This window comes from Sciurus vulgaris (genome assembly GCF_902686455.1).
Source record: "Sciurus vulgaris genome assembly, chromosome: 3".
Lineage (NCBI taxonomy): Eukaryota > Metazoa > Chordata > Mammalia > Rodentia > Sciuridae > Sciurus > Sciurus vulgaris.
The window spans coordinates 23,189,941-23,214,919 of record NC_136463.1 but is presented as its reverse complement, the minus strand read 5'-3'; the positions used below and the strand labels follow the sequence as shown (position 1 = coordinate 23,214,919).

Below are 24,979 nucleotides of genomic sequence, written 5' to 3'. Positions count from 1 at the left end.
TCCTGGGATTCAGCAGTGAACAAGATGAGCCATTTTCTCATGAGTCCCATTCCTGTGATATGGCGCTTGGCATACATGGAGTGCTCAATGACGGAGCAACAAAACTGTCATTCTTCTCATAAGGAACGTTTATTTGTGCAGCGCCCTGCAGACTATAAAGTTCGCTCACATCTGATATATTTTTTTAGGCTTCCCACATCTTAATTTTGTGAGGTGGGTATTACGACTGAGGAAACCAAGGCTCAGCGCCCAGAGAAGTGACTTGTCCCAAACCACGTACCTAGTCAATGACTGAGGGGATCTGCCACCCAGATCTGCCTGACCACCCAGGCTTCTAATTCTTGATGCTAAAGAGGGAAGTGTGTGTGTGTGTGTGCGCGCGCGTGTGCGTGCTTGCGTGTGTGTGTGTGTGTGTGTGTGTGTGTGTAGGTGGGAGTGGGGGTGAACTAAGGATATGTCCCATTTTAGGTTCACTGCAAGTCAAATCTGAATGCCACGCAGGAGAGAGCATTCCATCCTGGGTGCGTGCAGACCCCACCTCCTTCCCAATCCCTGTCTGCCCTATTCTGCACTGTTCTCTTGGGGACTCAGCACATATTAGTCCAATGTGGAATGAGCAAGCGGTATCATTCTCCCGCCTCCTCCTCTCTTGGCTTCCCTTACCCTGAAGCATCTTCCTGCCTCCAGGCCTGCTCCCAGCCAAGAGATACTGCCCCCCAGCTGGGCCCTGGCTGCATCCAGCTGGGGTGAAGTGAATGGCGGAGGAAACAGCCCCAGGCTGGCTGGCTGGCCCCAAGGAGCATGGAGTCTGCTTTCCTGAGGCTGGGAGCTCCAGCCCAACAAGGACTGGGGATGGAAGGGGTGGGGGACCGTGGAGGGCAGGGTGCTGCCTGGATGGTGCTATGGATTGAATTGTTTTTCCCAAATTTACATAGAGAAGCCCTCACCCCAGTTGTTACTGTATGTAGAGATAGGGATTTTCTGAGGTAATTAAGGTTAAATGAGGTCATAAAGTTGGAGTCCTAATCAGATGTGTATAACTAATTAGAACAAATAAAAAAAGATAATAGGAAGAGAGAGTGCTTTCTCTGGGTTCCTCCTGGCACACACCAGCATGCCCGTGAGCACACAGTGAGAAGGCTCTGTCTGCAAGCCAGGAAGAGGGCCCTCTCCAGGACCTGACCAAACAGACTCCTGAATCTCCAACTGCAGCCTCCAGAGATGGGAGAAAATAATTTCTATCGCTTAAGTCACTCAATGGATGGTACTTTATTATGGTAGCCTGAGATGAGGGAAATGTGGTCCTTGGTCTGTTCTTCTTTCTCATATGGTCCTTACCTGCCTGCTTCTTTCCTTTACTTCCTCTCTCATCTGTTCCTTTGGGTATCAAATTCTTTAGCCACACTAAACATGGCACACCTTGTGTTCCATATTCTTTAGCCACACTAAACGTGGCACACCTTGGGTACCATATTCTTTAGCCACACTAAACATGGCACACCTTTTTATATCTGTGTGTGGCGCATACAAATTTGCCCTTTGCTTGAGTGCTGAGGCAGTAGGTTGGGTGTGGACTTGGAATGCTGTTTCTCTGCCATTTGCAAGTTCACCCTTTGAGCCTCATTTTTCTAATCTGCAGAATGGGACTGAATATATAATGTGCCTCACATTGCATTTAGCACATAGAATCCCTGCAATAAAAGTTGGTTTTCCCTCTTTTTCGTATGGCAAATTCCTATTCACCTTGGAAGATCCAACTCAAATGTTAACTCCTTGATAACATTGCTCTCATTTCCTCCCAGGGGATAAAGTTGATCTTGCCCTGTTTCTAGTATCGCCTCCAAGCCTGCATGACACTTGCAAACTTTGTTTATTTAAAAAAAATTTTTTTAAATTAATATAAGGGATTGAATCCAGAGGAAATTTACCACTGAGCTATATCTATCAGCTCTTTTTATTGTTTATTTTTGAGACAGGGTCTGGCTAAGTTGCTTAGGGCCTCATTAAGTTGCTAAGGCTGGCTTCCAACTTGCCAACCTCCTGCCTTTGCCTCTCTTGTCTAGGATCACAGGTGTGTGCCACTGTACCCATCTTGCAAACTTTTTTTTTTGGCGCCAGGGATTGTACCCAGGGGTGCTTAACCACTGAGCAACATTCTCAGCCCTTTTAATTGTTTCTTTTGAGACAGGGTCTCCCTAAGTTGATGAGGCTAGCTTCGAATTTGCGATCCTCCTGCCTCAGTCTCTCAGGATACTGGGATTATAGCGTGTGCCACCATGCCTGGCTTGCAAACTGTTTAATAACACTGTCATATTTATCTGTTTCACTGGTTCATGTGACCAGAGCTTGTCACCAGAAAACATTTGCTGCATGAATTGAGGCATCAGTCTTTGAGTTGGGAGCCCTTAACCACCCATCATTCCTTGCCTTGGCTCTAAACCCTCAGACTATTGGGTGGCACCAGGGTGATGGCTCAAAAGCCAAAGATGAAACTGCAGAGGTAAGCAGCGTTGGTCCACAGTGGGACACATCTGTGGGGAGGTGGCTCATCAGAGGTCAGAGGGTGTGGGGGAGGAGCTTTAGCCTTCTGGAGAGGCTGCTTTCCAGCTGGAGAGGAGGCAGGGTTGAGGGATGTGGGAATCTGGGTTTTGAAGCAAGCGAGGTCTGCAGTGCAGGGGCTGCCTCCCCTTCTCATTAGCCCCAGCAGCTGAGCTTTGCTGTAGGTCCAGCCACCTGGACAAAAAGGCAAGGGAATGAAGTTGGAAAAGAGCAAGAGGGAGGGAAGGGTTTTCTGGAAAGGGTGAGGGGTTGGCTGGGTAGAAGGCAAGATGAGAAGAGGCTAGGAAGGAGAGAGGAAGTGGGAGGGGAAACGTGAGGGAGGCAGGTGGCCAGAGTCGAAAGGGATGGGAGGGATGCAGACAGGGTGGGGTGGGGTGGGGGCACGTTAGAGGGGGTACACGGACTCCTAGGCCTGGATCCTCCTGGAGAGAAAACTAAAATGCCACCGTGTGGGTGCAAAGACCTTCTGTCCTCTGCCTCCTGGCTTCCCTCAGCCTCCAGCCCTCCCACTCTTGCTGGGCTGACTATTATACCTGTCAGCAAAAAAGACCAAGGCAGGTTCTCTGCTAAATCTTCTTGGAGAAAAGATGAATGATGGCAAATCCCGCAGAGAAGATCGCTTTCCGTGAGCTTTGTTCCTGGCCGGGCTGAGGGGCCCAGGTGCAAGGGGCTGAGAGGAGCTCCAGGCCGGAATGGCAGTTGGGAGTGGGAGCAGGGGTTGGCTAATGGTGGATCAAGGCTATTGGGAATGTCTCTTCACAGGCCCTTTGGGGGAGCCCCTGCCACCAAGTTACATAGCTCAGCCCAAATAGAAGGAGTGCTGAGCCAAGGCTCTGTAGGTACCTCTGCAGCCCCCGTCCTGCACTACTTGGTGACCTTGAGGTATGCCCCACTATCTCAGGACCTGGAACAGGTCTTGCAGGGGGGCAATACCCTAGGACTGGAGTGGGGAGGGAGGGCTTCTGGTTAGAAGCTGTGGTTGAATGCCCAAGGCCATTATCCAGTTCTTCAGGGCTGAGCCAGTAGCTTGGGGGTCCTCTGGGTTCAGATATTCCCTTTGAGCTGCTTGTACTTCACCCCACTCTCCTCACAACTCAGGGAGGCTGAGTGAGACTTTGGAACTCATCAGGGTGCCACAAATTCACCTTAGGCCCTGGACATAGGGGAACCCCAACCCTTCCATTTTCCTGGCAGAGAGGCACGAAGAAGGAAAAGGGGTATGTTGGGCATGTGGGGGACAGAGCGGTTTAAGTGATGGTTTGTGATGTGGGAGTCAGTGGGAGCCTGTATTTTTGTGACCACCTGATCTCTCTGAGATAGTTACTGCCCAATAAGTTGAGTCCCCTTCTCTGTTTAGGATTCCATCTCCGAGGAGACAGCCCTGAGTGCCTCTGGACCAACTCTTATGCAAAGACAGACATTTTATTTTTTATGATGAGAGCCATACAAGGCACCCATGAGCTTACAGGGGACTATGCCAGCAACCCTCTCCCCCTGCCATAGGACTGAGGACTGTGACTTGAGGACCTTGGCAGACTCCAGGGGTGGGGCAGCAACTGACCACAGCCTGGGTGGGCTAGGCTCAATCTGTCCCACAGCCCAGGACTGCTCCAGTCTGGTTTGGTTTCCTGGGTTGAAATCATAACCCGAGTCAGGCCCAACTTGGCCAAAGATAATGATGCTCTGGCCGAGCTGGTCTGAGAGGTGGCAGGCAGACAGAGCCAGAGCGGGCTTCTTCCCTGAGCCTCCCCTCCCAGCCGTGGTGTGGTTTCCTTAGGAACCCAGGCCTGTTAGAGAAAAGGCTTCAGCTTCTGGGTAGCTGGTTTGGTCCCAGCAGAGACGGGCAGAAAAGGGCCCAGCTTCTCCAAGCTTTGGGGAAGCCGCCTCGTTGCATTCTTGACTCTCTGCTGCCCCCTTGTGGCTGTGAGGCCAGTTGACACCACACAATGTGTGTGTGTGTGTGTGTGTGTGTGTGTGTGTGTGTGTGTGTGTGTGTGTGTGTGTGTGTGTGTGTGTGTGTACCACTCAGCAGCAAGACTGGGGTTGAAGCAGAACCACAGAGAGCTGCGCTTATATTTGTTCTACAAAGGGTTCTGTCTACCCCCATCTGCCAGATGTAGGTTATATAAGTGACACTGGGGCAGCTGAGCTTTGGGACATTTGCTTACCAAGAAATTGAAAGATGGGGCTAATACTCATTTGCAATGGGAAGAGGAGATTAGACAGAATGAAAAACTGCATCTCATCTCCTCTGCTCATAAGCAGAAGCCCCACCCCCTCACGCCTGCACTGCCACAATATCCACCTGTAGACTCCTGGGTAGGTGGATCCAACAGGCTGTCAGGTAAGTAAGGAAAAGAATAGAGAGTCTGTCCTCAATCTTCACATACCATCACCAGCCTCAGGCTGGGATCCCCATGGGTCACGACCCAGAACCTGCTGTTTGCCATGAGACAGGGCCACAGGTCTCTGACTCTGGCTGTTATTCGAACTCTCTTCCTGCTGATGGAGTCAGAGGGTTCTTGAGGTGATTTTCAGCAGAAGTCTTTGCAGTGGGTGTGCCTCAGAATTTTGGAGGAGCATGCTAAAGATGCCCATTAATATCTCAGAAGAGCAACTGGTCTTATTCATCAGACTCCTCTTTCGGTTGAGGAAACAGGATTGGGATTACTGCTGAAGGTTACTGCTGAAGTTCAGAGCAGGTTCAAGGATGTCAGCTTGATAACTGTTCTCCAGTCCAATAGATGGTTCTATTAGTGTGGCCACAGCCCATTGTTCAGTGGGTGGAGGTGGCTCTTGGATGGACATCTTCCCTTGAGATGTCTGCGAAGGTACACAGGCAGCTCCCTCTGCCTACATCCTTTCTGTGTTCTGCAACAGAGCAGTTACCAGGTCGATGACCTGTGAGGCTGGCTGGACTGTGTCATACTCTGCAAAGAGGTGGCACACGTTCTCCTGTGCTTCCGTCTGGCTTTTGGCCACAAATCCAAAGATCCTGATGGGAGAGTACAGTCTGAGTTGGTGGTGGGATGCAGGGGGCATCGAGCTGATGGTACTGGGGTGGAGTACTGGGTCTGTACCTCATTCCTTCCAACACTTCCCCCAGGCAGTTGGCTCAGAACCTTATTATAATGGAGTTCTCTTAGGGAAGATGCCTTCTCTCTCAGACTGGGAGATTGCCCGAGTTCAAGCTCTGGGTTTTCTCCATTTTAAGGACAGGACCTCTGTATTTCCCTGTTAAGGGTGGAAACTCCCTGAAGGCAAAGATGTATCTGGAACATCGGTTTGGGGCATCGAGGTAGGCCAAGGTTTCATGAAGACAGGGCCTGTCCCCCATCAACACCACAAGCTCCTAGGGTTAAGATGAGGCCTCCCTCCTTTCCTAGAGCCGTTGGGTCTGTCTGGGGCCCCTCCACAGGGACATCTCTTAGGGTGGACAAGGGGGTCGGGACAGCCTTACCGGGAGGGCTTGCAGTACTTCTGCCACCTGTAGGAAGGGAACGGGAGAGATTGAGGAAGGAGGCTTTGCTTCAATCCACCGGACCCCGGATGAGCAGCCAGACAGCCTGGCCAGTCAAGTCCCCACCCTACCATGTCCCACCTGCCCTCATTCTGTCAACCCTGACCCCTGGAGTTCACAGCTTCTTCTGTCACCCCAATCCCAGAGTTAGTATGACGACACTGTGGAGGGCAGCCAGGCCCTGGGTGGCCTTTTTTGGGGGGGCGGGTACTGAGGATTGAACCCACAGGGCACTTAACCACTGAGCCACACCCCCAGCCCTTTTTATTTTTTATTTTGAGACAGGTTCTCCTTAAGTTGCTTAGGGCCTTGCTAAATTGCTGAGGCTGGCCATGAACTTGCAATCCTCCTGTCTCAGCCTCCCAAGCTGCTGGGATTACAGGCAGGCACCACCGTGCCTGGCTGGATGACCTTCTTTGTTTGACTGAGCCTTGAAACTTACTTTCGTTGCTCAGGGTCCATGCTGCAGAAACGGAGGGTGATGAGTGGGTAATGGCGCCGGAAAAACACCCTGGAGGAGGACGGGAGAGAAGGGAAGCAGGTGAGGGACTATCTTGGGCCCATGCTCTGCCTCCAGCCTCTCTGGGCCCCCCAAAGCTCAGATGTCCTGTCCTCCAAGAAGTCTCCCAGTGAGATCCTCTGTCTGACTGCTGTGGCCTTCCCACCGCTGGGCCCTGGGAAGCTTGTGCTTCCCTACCCCAACCCAGGGCTTCTGCCTGCGTCCTCACGTTGCGGTCTTCAGTCATGGTCCACCACGCCATTAACTTTTTAAGAATAGAGTTACATCTTGATTCTCTCTTGCATCTCCCAGTTAAGTGTCCAGCCCAGGATCAGGCTTCTGCTCGACTGAGTCCCTGAGCCCCAGGAAGGAATGATCTCATTCCAAGCTGTGTCTCAGCAGTCAGCCGGCATCTGGCCCATGAATGACGTCCCATCATCAGGTGCAGACTTAATTAGCACCCAGTGAAGAATAGTCAATTCCATCTCCAATGAGGAAGGCTTGGCAGGGGGTCATTGGAATTAGGCCTGGAGAAGACAGGGAACTTGCCTGGAGTTACTCAGCATGTCACCAGTCCCATCTGGTCCAGGACCCTGAACTCTGCCTTTATCACTAATGCTCAGCTGTCTCACCATTCCCTCCAGACCTGCTCTGCCCATCCCTGCAGCCCCAGGACTAGGAAGACGCTTACTTCCTCTGGATGTCAGTCAGGGTGATGCCCTGCTCAGTGACTTTGAAGTGGACCACAGTGGGTGTGGGGAGGACCTCTCTCTCCAAGATAGTTGAGATGGCCTTCTGCACGGCCAAGACTCCTGTCAGGGTCTCCACGCTCACGGAGCTCAGGTACAAGGTGTGACAGCCTGTGGGATGCAGATATTGCTGAGTCTGTAGCCAGGGTCCTTGGAATGGATGGGGGATCACCAGGCCCAGATCTTCCCTCTGCCCAGAGCCAGGCGGGGAGGATTTCTTCTTCATAAATCCAGTGGGGTTCCTCTTAGAGCCACCAGATAGACAGGGAGAGTGTGACAGAGATTTGAGAGGCCAACCTCAGAAGAATTTTGGATGCCTGTTGCTATATATTGCTCTGGCCCTTGGCCCCCTGAGTGGGTGAGGGAGGGGAGGGGATGTTGTCTTGTGTCTAGGGTCACCCAGGAGAAATTTCTTCTCTCTAGACCTGTCCCCTGTCCCCCACCCCACCTCCACCTTGAGTGAGAGTAGAGAGATAAATCAAGTATGTGGAGGGGAGACATTGTGTCTAGGGGCACAGAGTAGGAGACAGTGCTGACCTATGTCTGGTCCTTGGATGTGGGGGCAGGGTTCTTCCCTGTGTTGAAGCCCCCAGGACTCAGGATACCCTTCAGAGGACCTTGATGTAGACACTGCCTCTAGGGAAGGTCTAGAGAAACCCTGGCCACGTACATGCGTGTCCATGTTTGCACAGGATGAGGGGTGGGCCCTGCCAGCACCCCACCCCCTGCCCTGGGCCCAGTGCCTGCAGTCTCTCATCTTCTGGTTTAAAGGGGGGTGAAGGGGCTGTGACACCTTGTTAAAACTGCAGAAACAAAGCCATGATGGGAAACATGTGTGGGCCTGTGTGCGCCTGTGCGTAGGGCTGGGAGGTGCCCTCTGGGGGCACAGCCAAGCCTGGCGCCACCCCCATACCACTTACCCGCAGATTTCTTCAGGCAGGAGGCCGGGCTGTCTGTAGAGGAGTCCGAGGCCACCCGGTCTGCACCTCCCAGTTCTGAGCCAAGGTAAAGGAACAGGCCCCGGAGGGGGCGGGGGTGGAATGAGTGGACCCCCTTCAGAGGAACAGGCCTCATTAATCCCTTTGAACTTCTTCCACCTCACCCCGCCCCCACCAGGAAGTGACTGGGAGAGAAACCAGGTGTGATTCGGGTAATTAGGCAAACAGGGCCACTTTGGGCTCCCAAATGCCTAGAGTGCAAGCAAGTCTTTTGATCCCTTCTCTCCACCCCACAATCCCCAGAGTGCTGCTGAGAGCTTGTCCTCAAGGGCTCCTGACCTTCTCACTTCTTTCAGACCCCGTATGAAGCCCAGGCTCTTGTCTGTAGAAAGCAGGGATGCGTTCACCCCTTCTGTAGCTTCCCCTGCACGTCCTGAGGTGACCAGCTCTGTCTGGTAGGGTCTGGGCTGTGCCCTCTGGATAGGGCTTGCTGATAGGCCTTGGGTGTATCGTCGTGGGCCTTTGGGCCAATGTGAAATGGGGACATAACAGTACTGTCTACTTCATAGGGTTATGGTGAGCAGGGAATGAGTGGGTGCTGGAGAAACATTGGACCCTAGGGGAGAAACCACCTCTGTTTTTCCTTTTTAAAGCAGGCTGGTGTTTATCAAACATCTGTTTTGTGTCAGGGGTTGTGCTAAGGGCCTGGTGGTGCTCTCTCCTTCAATCTGCAAGTCGATGTTTTAGGGAGGTATGATAATGATTGTCCCCATTATATTGGCGAGGAAACTGAGGCTCGGAGGTTAACATTCTCAAATTTACACAGCTAAGAAGTAGAGACGTTGACCAACTCTGCAGCTGGCACTTTAATCCATGACCCTAAAGTAATCCATAAACAAGGTAGAAGGTGACCCTCGAGAGCCTGCTAGGGAGAACAAACAGGTCTGGCACCTAACATGGCCTCCTTAGGGCTCAGACCTACCTTTCTGTGGAATGGCAAGTTTGCAGGGCAGGGCCAGGGCCATGATGGAATGCTGGCGCACGAAGGCAGAGAGGCTTCCTGCAGGAAAACAGGTGGCCCTGCATGAATAGGGCTTTCCCACCCACCGTTAGAGCTCAGAAGAGTGGGGCCCCCACCCCAGGGGCCTGGAGGCTGGGGCAGCTTACCAAAGTAGGGCTCCTCATCTGCTCCTTTGAGATGAACCCCTTTGGCAGAAGACTCGATGAGGAAGTGACGGATAAGATCGTTGCTGTCCTCACCTGGGCAAAGAAAGAAGAAAGAGTTCCAGAGTTCTGTGTTAGTCAAAAGCAGCCCAACTCCTTCCCTGACCCACCTCCTCCAGGTCCATCCAAAGGTTATCTTGCTGTCCCCTGCCAGGTGGGGATCCCATGTTCCAGGGCTCCCTATGGGTGGTGCCAACATATTTGCCTAAAGGCTCTGTGTCCAGTTAATTCCCCTTTGGGAAAGCTTTCCCTTGGTTAGGAGTTATCAGGGATGGTCCTAATTACAGTTTAGACTAAATATCAGCTCTTCTGTCTGCTTTCTGTCTCTTTCTCCACGCCCCATTCCTGTTGCTATTATTTTCTACCAGATCGTCCCCGGTGGAGCCAGGCTGGCCCTGGGAGGGTACAGAGTACCCTTCGGACTCTTCTCCTCCATCCCCTAGTTTCCTCCTCCATTCGGGTTCATTGCTTCTTGCCAGGCTTCCTTGATAACCAATCCTCCCACTTTTCTTATTTTGATGGTGAGATCGAGCGTAAAGAACACAAGGTTGGGCCGGATGCCTGTGGACCACGCCTGTGATCCCAGCTACTTGGGAGACTAAGGCGGAATGATCGCAAGTTCAAGGCCAGCCTTGGCCACTTAGTGTCACCCTGTTCCAAATTAAAAATAAAAAAAGGCTGGAGATGGTAGAGTGGTAGAGTGCTTGCCTAGATGCACGAGGCCCTGGGTTCCATCCTCAGTCCAAAAAATAGAATACAAGGTTGGAGTTTTCATTCTTCCTCTATCTCTTAATTGCTCTGGGGTCTCTTAATTGCTCTGAGCCTCAGTTATCTCATCTGTTAAATGAGAGGTACAATCCTGAGGCTTAGATAAAGGACTGTTACCCAGGTACCTTATACTGCAATAATCTGTTCTCATCTCTCTCCCTAATGAGGTGGCCTCTGCATGAAATTCCTCTGTATCCCTGGTTTCTTTTCTTTTCTTTTTCTTTTTTTTTTTTTTTTTTTTTTTTGTGGTGCTAGGGATTGAACCCAGGACCTTGTGCATATGAGGCCAACACTCTACCAATTGAGCTATGTCCCTAGCCCTATCCCTGGTTTCTTACACGGTGTCTGACACACATTCCAGAGACCTCATAGATGTGTACTGAGTTATGGAAAGAGCATGTAAGATCATGAGAAAGTATGTGATAAGCACGTGTGATGAGCTATTGAACACGTGATAAGTTCTCAGATGTGAGAAGCTATTCACACACATCATTACATTGGGTTGATGAGTTGGGCTTGATCAGAGGTGGTACCTAGAAGAGAGCAGCCTAGAGAGGGGGTGAGGCCTTCCTCTTCCTCTTCCTACTCCAAGGGTAGAGCAAGGAATTTGGGGCACTCAGGAGGACTCAGGCTTGAAGTGAAAGATATATTTTTATGTCGCCTCGGGGCTGGGGGCAGCTGGGAGCAGCTGGGAGAGTGCTGAGATGGAATTGTTATGTGACTGGCTCAAGGTCACCCTGAAACCTAGCATCAGGCTGAGAGAGAACCCACCACACCTCGCTGCCTCAGTGAGGCCTTGAGTGAGCGCAGAGACACGTGCATACCTGGTCGGTTGTGCGCAGATGCCGGGGCCTCCTGCACCTTCAAGGCAAGGCCAAAGGAGCCTCGGTATGAGGAACTGTCCCTGATGACAAACGCCCCTGGCTCCTCCTTCCTCAGCAGCTCGATTGCTGGGAAGAATGCTTGGGTCAGAGGCAGATACCACACCACAGGAACACTCTCTATCCCCAGCCCCATAGTGTCTTCATAGAACAGTCATTACAGAATTACCTTTCACTCTCAAGAAGTTCTCTTTATTGTTTAATGTCTACCATTTTCACTGTAGTTCCTATTTCCTCCTGAGGCCAGCTGGTCAGCAGGACTCTCCCCTTCCCTGGGCCTACCCTTTGCTATTCCATTTTTCCCAATGACTCAGGCCCCCATCTGCCTAATGTGGACCCAGATCTGATTCCTGGATCACTCGTCCCCTGAAACACATGGCTTCCTTTTACCTTGCTCTCGGGTGATGCTTGGCTTAAACCAGTATTTAGATGTGTCCATCACGAACTTCATGGTGGGCTGCATGTCCCTGGCAGGACCTGGAGACACAGAGGAGGGAATTCTGTAGGCTAGCTGGAGGGTTGCTGAGGGATGACCAGCAGAGAAGGCTGGAGATCCTCCCTGACCCCATCCCCAGTATATTGCCCAACTACCCAAAGAAGCAAAACCAAACAGAAGGGTTCTAAGGCCTGGGTCATCTGGGACCCTTGTATTACCCTTGTATCCTTGTATCCTTGGTAATGAATCAAAACCAAATAGATAACAAACTTGGTGGGACTGAAATAGGGGTAGATAATGGATTCTCAGAGGGGACAGGATAGGCTCAACACCCTTTGATTTTTTTTTTTTTTGTGGTACCAGGGGTTGAACCAAGGGGCACTTAACCACTAAGCCTCATCCCCAGCCCTTTTTATTTTTTATTTTGAGACAGGGTCTCACTAAGTTGCTGAAGCTGGCTTTGAACTTGTGATCCTCCTGCCTCAGCCTCCTGAGTCCCTGGGATTACAGGTGTGCAAATGTTCCAGGAACATATGTAATGGAAATGAATTTTGTTTTGCAGGATTTGATAAGATCCTGAGGTATAATTAGTGATATCCAAGGGCATCACCATCACAGGATGGGAATATCACCCCTCTACACAAAAGCGCTCTTTGAAATGACAAAATGCCCATATTCCTGGCTCCTTAAGGCAGACAGACAGCAATGGTTCTTAATTTTGGTGTTTTAAGAAGGTGTGTCATGGTGAGTTGAGAGTAACTCATTATAAAAAATGCACTACAAGCTGCAAATGATCTGCCCAAGGAAGCCATCAGACAGATTCAAAGACAGGCCTAACGCACCATTTTCTCCCACTTGCGTTGCGTGGGAGTGAGCAGTGGGCTAGTGAGCATCTCACCCCTCAGTTCCAGGAGTCACCTTCAGCATTCCTGGAAGGGAGATGACTGAGGAAGGGGGAGCTGGGATAGTGTCCCTGGGGCTCTGCTCTTGGGAGGTGCGCGCCCAGGGGGTGCTGCGGCTCAGCCTTTGTGTTTACTGCTGTGGGTTCTGGTTGATTGTGCTCTTCTTGGACGCTTGCAGTCACAGACTCCGGGAAGGAGGGTGTTTGCTGTTTTGTGGTTTTCGGCTGTCTGGATTGGTATGCATTGTCTCCATTCCCTGTGCGCCCCCTCTGTGTTCTCGTCATCCATGAACGTCAGAGTGAGCCCTGACGCGCCCTCTGGCTCTCCTTGGGTTAGTCATCAGGCTTGCTGCTTCCACATCCAGAGGGTTGCCTGGCTCTGTCCTGTCTCCTCCACCCCCCTGCCCCGCCCTGTATCTTGCCCTTGCAATCCATCTTTCATGCAGCTGCCAGTGTGAGCCACTGTGCCTGTACTCTCCCGGGTCTGGGACTCTCTGATGGTCCCCTATTGCCTAAAGGGTGAAATCCACTATTGAACTTGACATTTAAGGTTTTTCACAATCTCTCAATGACCTGCACCCAACACTCTAGGCATTTTCTAAATGTACCATGTGTGTGCACACTTTGGTGTCCCTGTTCTCTCTGCAGGGAAATCCCTTTCTGTCCTTCCCCTGGCCACACACTTCTGATCTGCTGTCCCAATCTGGCTCAGATGTCACTTTCTCTGTTCTCCAGACTGAGTTCATCACTCCATCCCCCGTCACCCCATAAGCTTGACCATCTTTACTTGTGCTTCTCTGACTCTGGAGTGATTCTTGCTTTTGTTCTCTTTTTCTAGACTCTGTCTTCACAACCTGGCACAGTGCCAGCCATACAGTAGGTACTCAATAAATGTGTTGACTGGCTGTTATAGAAATTCACTGATGCTTTGGCTCTTACCCTTAACCAAAGCTCTCAATGCTCGAGGTTTACAACTTACCCTCAGGGGACGTGGTAAAGGAGGCATCTGGCTGGGTCTGGCTGTGGCTCTTGGTGGTTTGACAGGGATGGCTGGGAGAAGCAGCTCCAGGCTGGACAAACACTTGCTGTCCTGGTGTCCACTGGGGTGGGGGAGACTGCGGTTGTGGGCAGCCATTGATCAGTACAATGGGTATGTCTACCATGGAATTGGTGACGGAAGGCGGGCAGCTGCTGGCATGCTCCTTGGCCATTGGAGGAGAAGGGGTTGCTCTGGACTGGCCCATGCTCAGAGCTGGGTTGCTGGGGGCCTGGACATCATTGGGTCTCATAAACGGGGACACTGGGCCAAGGCTGTGGAGGCTGGAGGAAGAGCTGGCTGGACTTTCCAAGGATCTAGAAGGTGATTGAGGGCTGGAGATGCTGGACTGGAGGAGGGATTGGCTGCTGTGGGGGAAAGATCAGGAACAAGATATTAGGGAGTCAGGGTGGACACTTGGGGCCAGAGTCAGGTTCTGAACTCTAGTGATCTAGGAGCTGTGGTTTTAGCCAAACAGATCATACTCCCTACCCCAAACCCAGATCAAAGAACAAAGAGCATGACCATCTGATCCCCAGGGTATGCCAAAGGTCAGAGAAGTCTAGCTATAGGGTCTTTGGTCATTTTAAGTAACCAATGGGCTGACCCCCACTGCAGGCTGCATGGCTTAGTTGCCTTGGGTTCCCTCTGCTTTCCCAGCCAGGCAGGTCTGCCTGAACTGTCACACCAGTCTGTCCCCTGCCCATCACTCCCAGGTACAGACAGGCTGGACTTGGGTTGGGCATGTCCATGATGATCCAGAGGCAACTCCCCAGTTGGAGGAGGAGGCCAGCTGGGCATTCAGCTTGTGGGCATGGCTGTGGAAATTCTTGTCTCTTCCTGGGGCAGAATGGGGTGTGTTTGCAGTTGTACGGCAAGGCCTGTGGAAGAGTGAGCTGGGACCATGGCAAAGAATGCCCAGCCAGGTAGGTGGACTTCCTTCTACTAGGTTTTGCCAGCAACCAAGGGAAGGAGGCTTTTCGTTCCTGAATGTTTAGCTTAGGCTTCCAATGTCCATATATATCCCTGTGTTTTGGAGTTTTAAAAAGCCCTTCCTTGGGCTGGGGAGATAGCTCAGTCGGTAGAGTGCTTGCCTTGCAAGCACAAGGCCCTGGGTTTGATCCCCAGCACCGCAAAAAAAAAAAAAGCCCTTCTTTGAGATGGGTTGTGCCAGGGCTGGAGAGGAGACAGGTGAGCCTTATCAGTGCACCTACTCCATTCTCAACAGTCATACAGATGGAAGCACAATTTTTGGATTATATTCTAAATGCTTGAGGAAAACACAAAATCCCAATGGCTGTGATGGCAGAAGAGACAACAGCCATCCTTTTTGTCTTAGTGCATGCTCAGATTTTGCTCAGACAGAGCAGGGTACCCCCCATGATTTTAGGATCTGTGCGGCATGTACGTGCCATGTGTGCTTGGGAAGCGAGAAACTAAGGAACTCACCTCCCGAACACATAGCTGACATCAGATGCTGGACTGGCTGAGAGCACCAAGACCCTGCTGCCCCGCTGTGGGGCTGGGGCTCTCAGCTTCTGCTCCAAGCCTGGAGAAGCCACCAGTGGGGAGCCCAAGCCATGAGGGCCTGAGGCTCTGCTTCCCGTGCAAGGGATGGAGATGCTGGGGGAGGTGGAGGGGTGGGGGGAGGCACCCCGGCCCTGGTTCCCAGAGAAGATGAGGCTCTCGCTGCTGCTTCGAGTCTCTCGGGGGATGTCTCTGGAAAGGAGGAGGCCACCGCTGCGTGGGGAGCCAAAGGGCGGGCTGACAGACGGGCTGGAGCAGCGCTGAGAGCCATCGTGGCACCTGGATCTGGTGGAGGTCACTTCGATGTACTTTATATCTGTAGGGAGAAAAGCAGAGCGTTGGTGAAACCCAGGAGCCTGAACTCTCAGGATGAAAATGCTGGAAGCAGCCTCAAGGTCCTCAGGTCCCTCCTCGTTTACAAAGATGAGGAAACAAGTCCAGAATCTGGATTAGCACCCAACTCCACCTTCAGGGTTCAGTTCCCAAGTCACCCTTTCTGTGATGTTGTCCCTTGGGTGGGGACAGGCAGTGGCCTTGGAATCAGACAGACCTAAGTTTGAGGTCTGACTCTGCCACTTGATATCTGAGAGCTCAGTCAAGTGACTTTACCATGTACAGCCTCAGGGTCCTGTAGAATAAGTCTGCCACACCCAGCCTCTTGGGTGACACTGGAAGGATGAAATGGATCTGGCACTTAGTAGGTGTTTAAAATCTGAGAGATCATCTCTTTCTGCCGGTGACACCTTCCAACACCTCCCTCAATCAGGGTGTGTGAAGGCTGCTCTCTGTCTGTACCCACAAATAAAGGCCAGAGCTTTCAAGCTTGGTCACACTCTAGAATCATGCGTGAGCTTATAAAAGCCCCACAGCCCCATGCTAATTAGATCAGGATCTGTAGGGTGGGCCCAGGCCTCGGGTTGGTTTGTGGGTTTGTTTTCTTAGTTTACTTGGCGATTCTGATGCTTGAGCCTCACCACCACCTGGGAGTTGGCCACTTGGCAGAATCTCAGGCTCTACCTGAGGCCTGTGGAATCAGAATTTACATTTCTCTGAGACTCCCTGGGGACCTGAGTGATGAGTAGAGTTTGAGAACTCTGCTTTTGAGTGGGAGTACCCTAAAGGCAGGGCTGGCTATGCCACAGACCTCCTGCCAAGTCTGTCCCCACACTCAAAGCTGGTGCTCCTGAGCACAGGCCTGGTTGCTGATTTATTCCTGTGTCCCAGTGGGGGCATCCAGGAGCCCTGGGTTTCTGACACCCTGTTCCTCCTCCAGAGATGGAGTGAGGTGACCTGTGGTTTTCCTGTGGAGAGGATGGACACTCTTCCTCCCAACGTGGGGGAGGAGAGCTGTCCTGGTGCTGTGCCAGCAAAGGTGATAGAAGGTGGGGGTCGCCAGCTGCCCCCTTCAGGAGGGTAGTGAGTCAGAGTCAGGGAGAACCTGCACGCTTGGCTCCTGTCTGGCCTCCCACCTGCCCTGGGCTTGGCCTAGCCACATCCCTCCCACCCCAAGACTGTGGAGTCCTAGCCTGCCCCAGCCCGCTCCTGGGTAGGGCCTCCTGGCCTTGCTCACTTTGCTGCTTCTGTCTGAGCCTGTTGGAGTAGGGTGGAGGTGGGGTATTGCATCAGGTGAGCGGGGCTGAAGGGCTGACCTGGGCTTGCTGTCCCAGTGGGTGGAGTAACGGCCCAGCTTTGCAGTCACATGAACCTAGGCGTGAGTCCTAGCTTTGCCAGTTTGCAGCCAAGAGGCACTGGATTGTTTCATAACTGTACTGAGCCTCAGTTTCCTTTCTGTAAATTGCTGATCTAAACCCAACTTCCTGAGAATTCACATGAAGAACGGAGCTGGAACCCGGCCCATGGCGGGCCTCGACATGTAGACATCCTTTTGCTTAGGAGGATGAGGGCAAGAGGGGCACATCTGGGGCACTATATTGTAAGCTCTGAAAGAGAAGAGATCTTAGAGTGGGGTGGATTCTTCTGGAAGGCTGGCAAGTGCAACTTCTATTTTTATAGGATTTTATAGTGTTTATATCCATAAGTACCTTTGGACCTCATAAAAGCCCTTAGGCAGGACAGCTATTGTTTTTAGAGATGGTAACTGAGGCGTGGAGATAAGTGGGACTATAACTAGCATTTACTGCACAATAATTAAAAAACAAAAAAATAAAGACTGGTATTTGAGTGCTATGTGCCAGCACCACTGCACATAAGTTAACTGTACTGTCTCATTGAACTCTCACGACAAATCAATAGAAGGAAATATTATTAATTCCCATATAACAAATGAGAAATCAAGGCTCAGCAAGGTTAAGCGAACTGTCTAATGTCACACAGTGAGTTAGTAGAGGAACCCAACTTCTGCTCCGGAGATTTGTTGATGATGCCTGTTGCAGGATGAGGAGGTGGCTCCTTGGGACCACATTTCAAGGGACAGCTTGGTGGCTTTGGGGAGGGCTTCTTGGCCTGGTAAAGTTCCTGGTCCCTTGCGTCCTGGATCATACAAATACCCGACAAAGACCCCGTGGGGTGGGGGGCTGAGCAGGCAGGGTAGGGCGGGAAGGGAAGGAGGAGCCTGGCACTGAGTCACCTCCCGCTGCTGTCCTGAGGTGGATGTGGCTGGGGAGGTAGGGGCCCCCACCCCACGTTGGGGCGCAGTCGCTGTTTACAGGCCTGTGGGGCAAGTCTGAGCAGCGCGGGTGGATGCGGGCGCCAGCGGCAGGCCGGGCAGGCCCAGGGAGGCATGTGGGTGGGGGGTGGAGAGACCGTCATTAAACACCCTTCCCTTGGGACTGGCAAACAGCCTCGCCTGGCAGAAATTGCTGGAAAATGAAACGTGGGGGCCTGTTCCAAAGATGGGGTGGGAGGTCGTGGGAGAGGAGAAAGAAGGGATGTGGTGTCTGCTTCTAGGAACCACCAGGGGTGGGAAGGGGACTCTGAGGGCAGGTCTAAAGGAAGGTGAGCATGAGGCAGAGGCAGGGGACTCAGGGGAAGGCTGGCCAAGTGCTGGGGCAGCTGTGCCTCAGAGGGGAGCCCTCAGGCTGCCTCCAATCAGAGAGATTTTGTGATGCCCCAGGGGGCAGAAAATTAACCCCAAGAAATAGAAAAACATGGGAACACAGATTTTGTTTTTGTTTTGGGGGATGCTGGGAATTGAACCCAGGGGCATTTTACTAGGTAGCCTCATCTTCAGTCCATTTCATTTTTTTTTTTTTTTTTTTAATTTTGAGACAGGGTCTTGCTAAGTTGCTGAGGCTGACCTTGAACTTGCAATTCCCTGGCCTCAGCCTCTGGAGTTGCTGGGGTTTCCATGTCTGGCATAAACATGGACTTTGGAGCCCAGTAACCAATGGGTTCAAGATCTGACCTATTCTCCTTCTGGCTGTGTGACCATGGGTCATCCCTTCCCTCTTTGAGCCTTAGTTTCCTTGTTTGTAAAACGAGGTAACCACTATTTCCTTTATGGGAACATGCATTACACTGTCTAGTCTTTTTAAAAACCTTTCTCTCTCTCTCTCTCTCCCCACCGTCTCTGGGGAGGTGTCAGTATAGGATCGCCAATGCTTTGAACTTTGCCAAGGTAGGACAAGGAGGAACAGTGAACACCTACCTACCAATGAACACAATACCAGGATCCTCACCTTTAGCACCCCCAAAAGAGGGAGGATGGGATCACAAAGCAGTGCGCGCGCAGGGGAGCCCTCCATATTGAATGTGGAGCTCACCACAATGCCCAGAATTGGTTCCACTGCCCTGGGCTTGTGAGAGATTTGTCACCAGTGCTGGTGGTCAGCAGGCAGGCTTGGGGAGACTTGAGATGCATGGAAAGGGTAGTGGACCCCCGTAAGGGACAGGTGCCTGACATTCTTAGTGATGGTAGAACAGTTTTTAATGGGAAGTTAACTCATCTGGGCTGTCTTAGGAGGAAGTGAGCTCTCAGGCTTGAAAGGGGTCTAAGCAGGGGATAGGAGAGAGGATATTTCCCCCCTCTCCATGAGAAGGACTGAAACAGACCTAGACAGCTTTGTGGGGACCCTCTAACCACTGCCAGCTCCCTGATCCCCAGAGTTGGGTGGATCCATGCTCACAATGCCAGGCATCCGAGGACATGGACCACCGCCCGTCAGCCCCATGCTGATCATCAGCCCCCTCTGTGGAGGAAGGGCCTAGAAGTCATCATCCCCCACCTCAGGCAAGTGGATGCTGTACAGAGACTGGTCTTGCCCCGGCTGGCCCTGGACGTGTGGAACCCCTGCCTTGGGGCATGAACATCAAAACCCTGGGCTTGCCCCTGCCAGTCCTGATTAGGCTCAAGACACTTCCCTGCAGTGACGTGCCCCTGACTGGTCTTAGGCAGCAGGAAGGCTCTTGAGGGAGGAGGCAGCTCCTTTAATAGGGCTGGCAGGCAATGCTTGGTGGGAGGAGGGGGAGCAGGCTGGAGGCCAGGGGCAGCCGAGGGCAGGGGTGCTAGGCTGACCTCCACCCCAGAGTCCAAACCTACCCTGAGGCTGGGCCTCCATGCAATCCCAATGTTTAATAAAACAGCCACCATTTAGAATGACTCATGGTGTGCCAGGATTTGTGACAGTCAGCCAACAAATGTTATTTCTTTTAATCCCTGCAACAACCCTTTGAGGGAAGAACTCCATTTTACAGATGGAGTTATTATCTCCATTTTGTAGATGAGGAATCTGAGACACAAAGAAGTGAAGTAAACAACTTGTATAAGTTCTGCCTGAGTCCTTGATCTGGCTAGACTGGCTCCTTTTTCAAACCTCTCAACCTGTTTTTTTTTTTTTTTTTTCTTCTGTAAAATGGGCATAAAATAATCTCATGGGCATGGGCTGGGAGGATGAAAGATCTTATGTAGATTACTAGGCACAGAGTCTGATAAATAATACATGCTTAATAAATGGAAATTATGATGGATTCTCTCTGTAATTCTAACTGTACCCCAACTCCTGTTGATGGTTTAAACCCCTAGGAAGCCTCAGTCTTCCTGTCTGTCTAAGGGGGCTGCTGCACTTTGACCCTTATCCTTGAAACGTTTTGTGTGGGAAACTGGATCCAGACGTAGGGATTTCCAGATTCCCTTGGACTCAGTGATGAACTGGTGTTGGCTTGTACCAGCTTGTTAAGTGCTGATTGTTAAATTTGCAAGATTTCATCCAGCTAGCTGGTTGCTAAACTCAGCCATTATTAAAAATTACATTATGTAAACTTACAACAAAATAACTTAGAGTCCTACAATAATTTCAGGGGCCTGATGTCAGGACCTAAAAAGATACCATAGAATGTAAGATTCAGGGACTTCACGGTTATGGAACTGGCTCTTCTGCATGGTATTGTACAAAAGATTTATATGTATTAGCTTGCTGACAATGGCATAAAAAATTCATATAAAACAGATTTCCATCACTTTCCAAACTCAGGAACCAAATAGAATTGGGTAGTGAGGGACACTTGTATTAATCCCTTTTGTGCAGCCGAGAAAACAGAGAGGTTAGTTACTTGTTTAGGGCTGCACTGCACCTTCCCCCAGGTGAGTGTCACCTGCTCTTCTGATTCTATAGGATAGTCCTTCCTCCTGAGCTCTAGTCCCCAGCCCTCCTGCTGACACTGTGCCCCAGGTCCTTACCCAAGGCTTCAGTTTCCTCTTTCTTGCTTCTCAAGGTGGTGCTTTGGGCAGGCTCAGCCTGGGGGCCACCAGCACCAGAAGGAAGCAGCTGAAAGGTGGGATCCAGTTCCAGGATCATTTGGTTGAGGCTTTCTAGCGAGAAGTCAATGTAGGAGTCGAGGTCCTGTGAGGTCCCCAAGGCCTGCTGACCAGGGCTCTGTCGGAGGCCATGAGCTTTGACCTCTGCCTGTGGGGTCTTCTGGAGTCTGCTGGGGGGCCCCTTGGAGGGCATGGGGGCCATCAGGGTCTGAGCTCCCCAGCCTTCTGTGGTGTAGTAAGGACACTGGGGCGGCAGGCTTGGGCCAGGCGCTGGGTGCAGGGCCATCCTGGGCTCTTCGCAGGGAGCCAAGCCGATTGCATGGCCTCCCGCCAGCAGGGGGCTGGACATCACCTGGGACATGGTGGGGCTGGTGACCCGGGTGGTCTACCTCTGGCTCCCAACCAGCTCACTTACATCCCAGAACTATCACTTGCCGAAAGGAGTCCCCAGGACCTGAAAGAGGTGAGGGTGGGAACCGAGTTACTTCTGTAGGGAAAACTCCTGCCCCCATTACCCCAGACAAGGGCACATTCATTCATTCATTCATTCGTAAAAACCGGGGTGCTGGGTTTGCATTGCACCCTGACTCACTAGTTGTATAGTCTGGGCAAGTTAATTAGCTTTTCTGTGCCTCAGTTTCCTCATTTATAAAATAAACTATATTTGTGATATATGTGGAAAGGTGACTGGCACGTCACGAGCGTTTTGCAAGTGATTATTAGGTCACTTCAGTAGATGCTCATAGAATATCTACTATGTCTGAGGCATACTAATTAAATACATGCTCGCTAATGTTTATTGAAGAATTGCTATATGCACAGGCCCTGATACACATAAAGCCCTTTAAAGTCCTCACAACAACGTTATGAGGTAGGTACTATTCTCCTCCCATTTTACAATGAAAGAACTGAGACACAGAGAGGCAAGTGATTTGCCTGAGTCACACTGCCGGCAAGTGTCAGAGCAGGACAGGATCCCGAGATGCCTGTGGTCTGGGCCCTGTACTTGGGCCAGTTGGTGAAACAGAGCAGTATGCAGGTGGGCTACTGGGAGCTGATGTGGTAGGGGAAAGCAGACTGTGGGTACTGGTGGCGAGGTCAGGGAGGAATTCCTAGAGGAGGGAACAGGGGGAGGAAGATAAGGAGGAAAATAGGAGCTGGCTGGGCAAGGCAGGTGGGAGCAGGGAGGCCAGGCAGTGTTCAAAGCAGCAGGGACGGGGGTGCAAAGGTCCAGCAGACAGACAGGGGCCACGAGGCATCCCTGAGCATCCAGGAAGCAGGATGGAGGGAGAGCTGGGGTGAGAGGCAGGCAAGCCAGACCCTGCGGGGCCTTGCAGGCTTGGCTCAGGACTGAACCCCGAGGGCACTGGGGAGCCGAAGAAGAGTTTTGAGCTGGGGAGTGACATCATCAGACAAAATTCATTCCCTGAAGGCTCCTCCAGGAAAAAATATGTCCCAACTTTTTCATGTCCCTTTCTGTGGAATCTTCTTCCTGTGGTTTAACCTTAATGCCACGTGCTAGTTCCTCCCAGGTGGGGATGGGAAGCAGTGAGAGGCTGCTGAGAAAACTATGGAGCTGGGACAGGCTGGCCACACTCCCACTGAATGCCTGCCTCTCAACTCTCCCCTTTTCCAAGATGCTTCCTCCTCCACTTTCTGCTTCAGAATCAGGCTAGTGCTGGAAAAGGCAGTTGAGACCAGCTTGGGGCAAATGATGGGAGGGCAGACTCTGGACTTTGGGGGTTCATGTGTGAGTCCCAGCTCAAAAGGTCCTTCTAGTGTCACTCTGACTCTCAGTTTCCTCATATGTGAGTCGGGGATGAGAACCCCTGCTCTGCTTTCTTCCCAGAGAGTGCCATGGAAGCAAAGAGGTGCTGCTTATGAAACCATCAGGACAATTCTATTTAGCAATGAGTCTCATGAAGAATGACACACTCACAGTGGTGGATCCCACTCACTGAGCACTTGCCAGGTGCCACGCAGTGATCAACACGATTTGCATATGAGTTGCATTTAGTAACTGAACCCTCTCATAATCTTCTTCAGCCCATTTAGCAGATGAAGATAATGAGACCCAGAAAAGTTAAGAAACCTGTGTAGGCCACACGTCCAGAAAGGTGGTGGAGTCAGGCTACAAACCTAGGCCTTGGGATCTTGGAATCTTAACCATTTGTACCACATGGAGTTCAAGTGCAGAGAAACGCCTCAGGTCCGCAGAGGGACATGATTTGCCCAAGGCTGCAAGTCAGTTAATGACAGAAGCCAGGCCTTTCTCTCCCCTCTTTCTCCCCCGCTGGCTCCTGTAGGCTTGTTGCCAACCTTCTCCTTGGCGGAGACCTGGAGGGGGTGGCGCATCCCCGGTGCGGGAAGCGTGTCTATAAATGGCAGTGGAAAAGAGTCGGCCTCTGCGCTCCTGCCCCGGGGGCAGCCGAGGACACAGAGCCTGAGCTGTAGCTTTTTCCACATGGACTCCAAGTGTCCTGGGTTTGTTGGGACAGGACCCAGACGCACCCTGCAGGGTTCTCTAGCCAGGTCCAGAAAGGAGGCTGGGGCTACTGACTTTGCAGAGTGTACTGGGGGACTGGATCTCCCCCAGGACCAGGGCTCAGGATGTCTGCCTATTGATTTGGACACAGCTTTTGTGCCAGCTTGGGCAAGTGTCCTTTCTTTTCTGGGTAGGCCTCATTGGTCTCCTCTGCCTAATGGAGAGACAATAATAACAGACACTTAAAACTTATTCCAGTTTTCTCAACTGTTCTATGAGGAGGGTACAAGCTGAGAGATTTGCTCAAGGTCATGCACCCAAGGATGGAATTGGGGTTTGCCCCGGGCATGCTTGGCTTCACAGTCCCACACGCTCGCCCTGTGCTGCTGTGCCACAGTTAACATTTAAAGCCCCTCATACCTGCCCCTCCTGGATTCTGGAACTGGGTGGGACAGACTGGAACTGAACAAAGGGCAACTAGCCTCTCGACTCTTCTTCAAGCTCTTCTCGCTTCTAACCCTCTCCAAGTCACCTCTGGACTTCCGAGACAGAGACTGGGGCCCACTCTGGTGTTCCTAGAGCTGCTGCCTTTCCCAGCCCCACCGACACACGTGACTAGCTCGTTCTTTTGTGGTCCTCCCTGCTCTAAGTGGTAGGGGAGAGTTCCTGGGCTGGCTGTGTTTGCGTGTAGTGTATAGAGGGAGGGACGGCTCCAGTCAGCTCTGCCCTATTTATGGGTCTCTCCCATCCTCTCCCTCTTCAGATTCTGACCCCAGTCTCTTTCTTTGTTCTTATGGAGTCCAGAACCAGGGGACCCTGACAAACCTTCTCTTCCCCTGGTTCACTCTCTTTGTCTTACAAGCTTACGTCACTGAAGGGAGAGGGTGAAGCCTGAGTCTTCCCCAAAGCACATCACCCCAGTAGCCCAACCCTTTCTCCACCCCATCCTCAAAGCATGCCTCCTGATCGTCCCGTCCCTTCCGCCCAGACCCAGAGAGACAGGACCTGGAAGGGCAGCTAGGGACCCTCCAGGACCAGACCCCCATTCCTGCCTGACTTAGAAGGGCACCATGCTTTGACTGGGAGGCAGGTCCTGTGTCCAGTTCCTTCCCAAGTGTCTGTGAACTCAGGCCAGTTCATTCCCCTCCCTAGACCTTGGTTCTCTCATCTGTACCCTAAAAACTCACTTAGCTCCCCTAAAGTGCTGACCTCAGGGTCTGTGATCCTGAGACCACCTGTGATCCACACTCTTCCTCATTTCTCTCCACCTTCCCGCTGAGCCCCAGGAGAGCTAGAGAAGCTGAGGATAACAGGTGAAATAAGTCAGGGCCAAGGGGCCGTGTGCCTCAGCACCTTAAAGAACAAAGGCACCTACCTGGTGTCCGCGGGTGTGCGGGTGGGCAGGCTGCTGTGTTCACTACTGGCTCCAGGGACCAAGACGCTCAGAGTCCAGGTGAGGAGTAAGGGGAGGCGCCACTTCACCTCCAGACCTGCCTTAAGAGCAGCCCGCCCTCCGGGGCCCTCCCCGCAGGAGCCCTACACGTGGCCTTGACAGCATCAGGCCCCGCCCCTGCTTCGTCCCAGTGAGCTCAGGTGGGGCCAGCACAGGCCACGGGAGGGGAAGCCTTGGGTGGCGGTTGGCCTGGCAGACACTGGGGTGGGGTGTGTGTCGGGGGCTCCCAAGCTCCCTGCCTGGCGCTCTGGGTGCACCATGTGGTGAGGGAGCCCTTGCTTGGACAGGGT

General features: G+C 52.0%; 1 protein-coding gene across 2 annotated transcripts; it reads right to left on the bottom strand.

Moving 5' to 3' along the window:
* Nucleotides 1–2,028: 2,028 nt before the first annotated feature.
* Nucleotides 2,029–24,752, bottom strand: TNS4 (tensin 4). Of its 2 annotated transcripts, XR_013762708.1 has the most exons (14): nt 24,612–24,752; nt 20,674–21,205; nt 14,961–15,354; nt 13,455–13,879; nt 11,529–11,615; nt 11,082–11,207; nt 9,433–9,525; nt 9,248–9,325; nt 8,248–8,322; nt 7,270–7,438; nt 6,522–6,590; nt 6,020–6,046; nt 3,093–5,554; nt 2,029–2,733 (listed from the first exon to the last, which is right to left on the bottom strand). XR_013762708.1 is itself a non-coding variant. In XM_079132813.1 (13 exons), the coding sequence occupies exons 2-13, from the start codon at nt 21,110–21,112 to the stop codon at nt 5,413–5,415; spliced, it is 2,124 nt and encodes a 707-aa protein (XP_078988939.1). In that variant the 5' UTR covers nt 21,113–21,205; nt 24,612–24,752; the 3' UTR covers nt 2,029–5,412. The 2 variants fall into 2 exon arrangements, 1 of the variants encoding a protein (XP_078988939.1); XM_079132813.1 differs by having other exon boundaries at nt 2,029–5,554.
* Between the last annotated feature and the right edge of the window lie 227 nt (nt 24,753–24,979).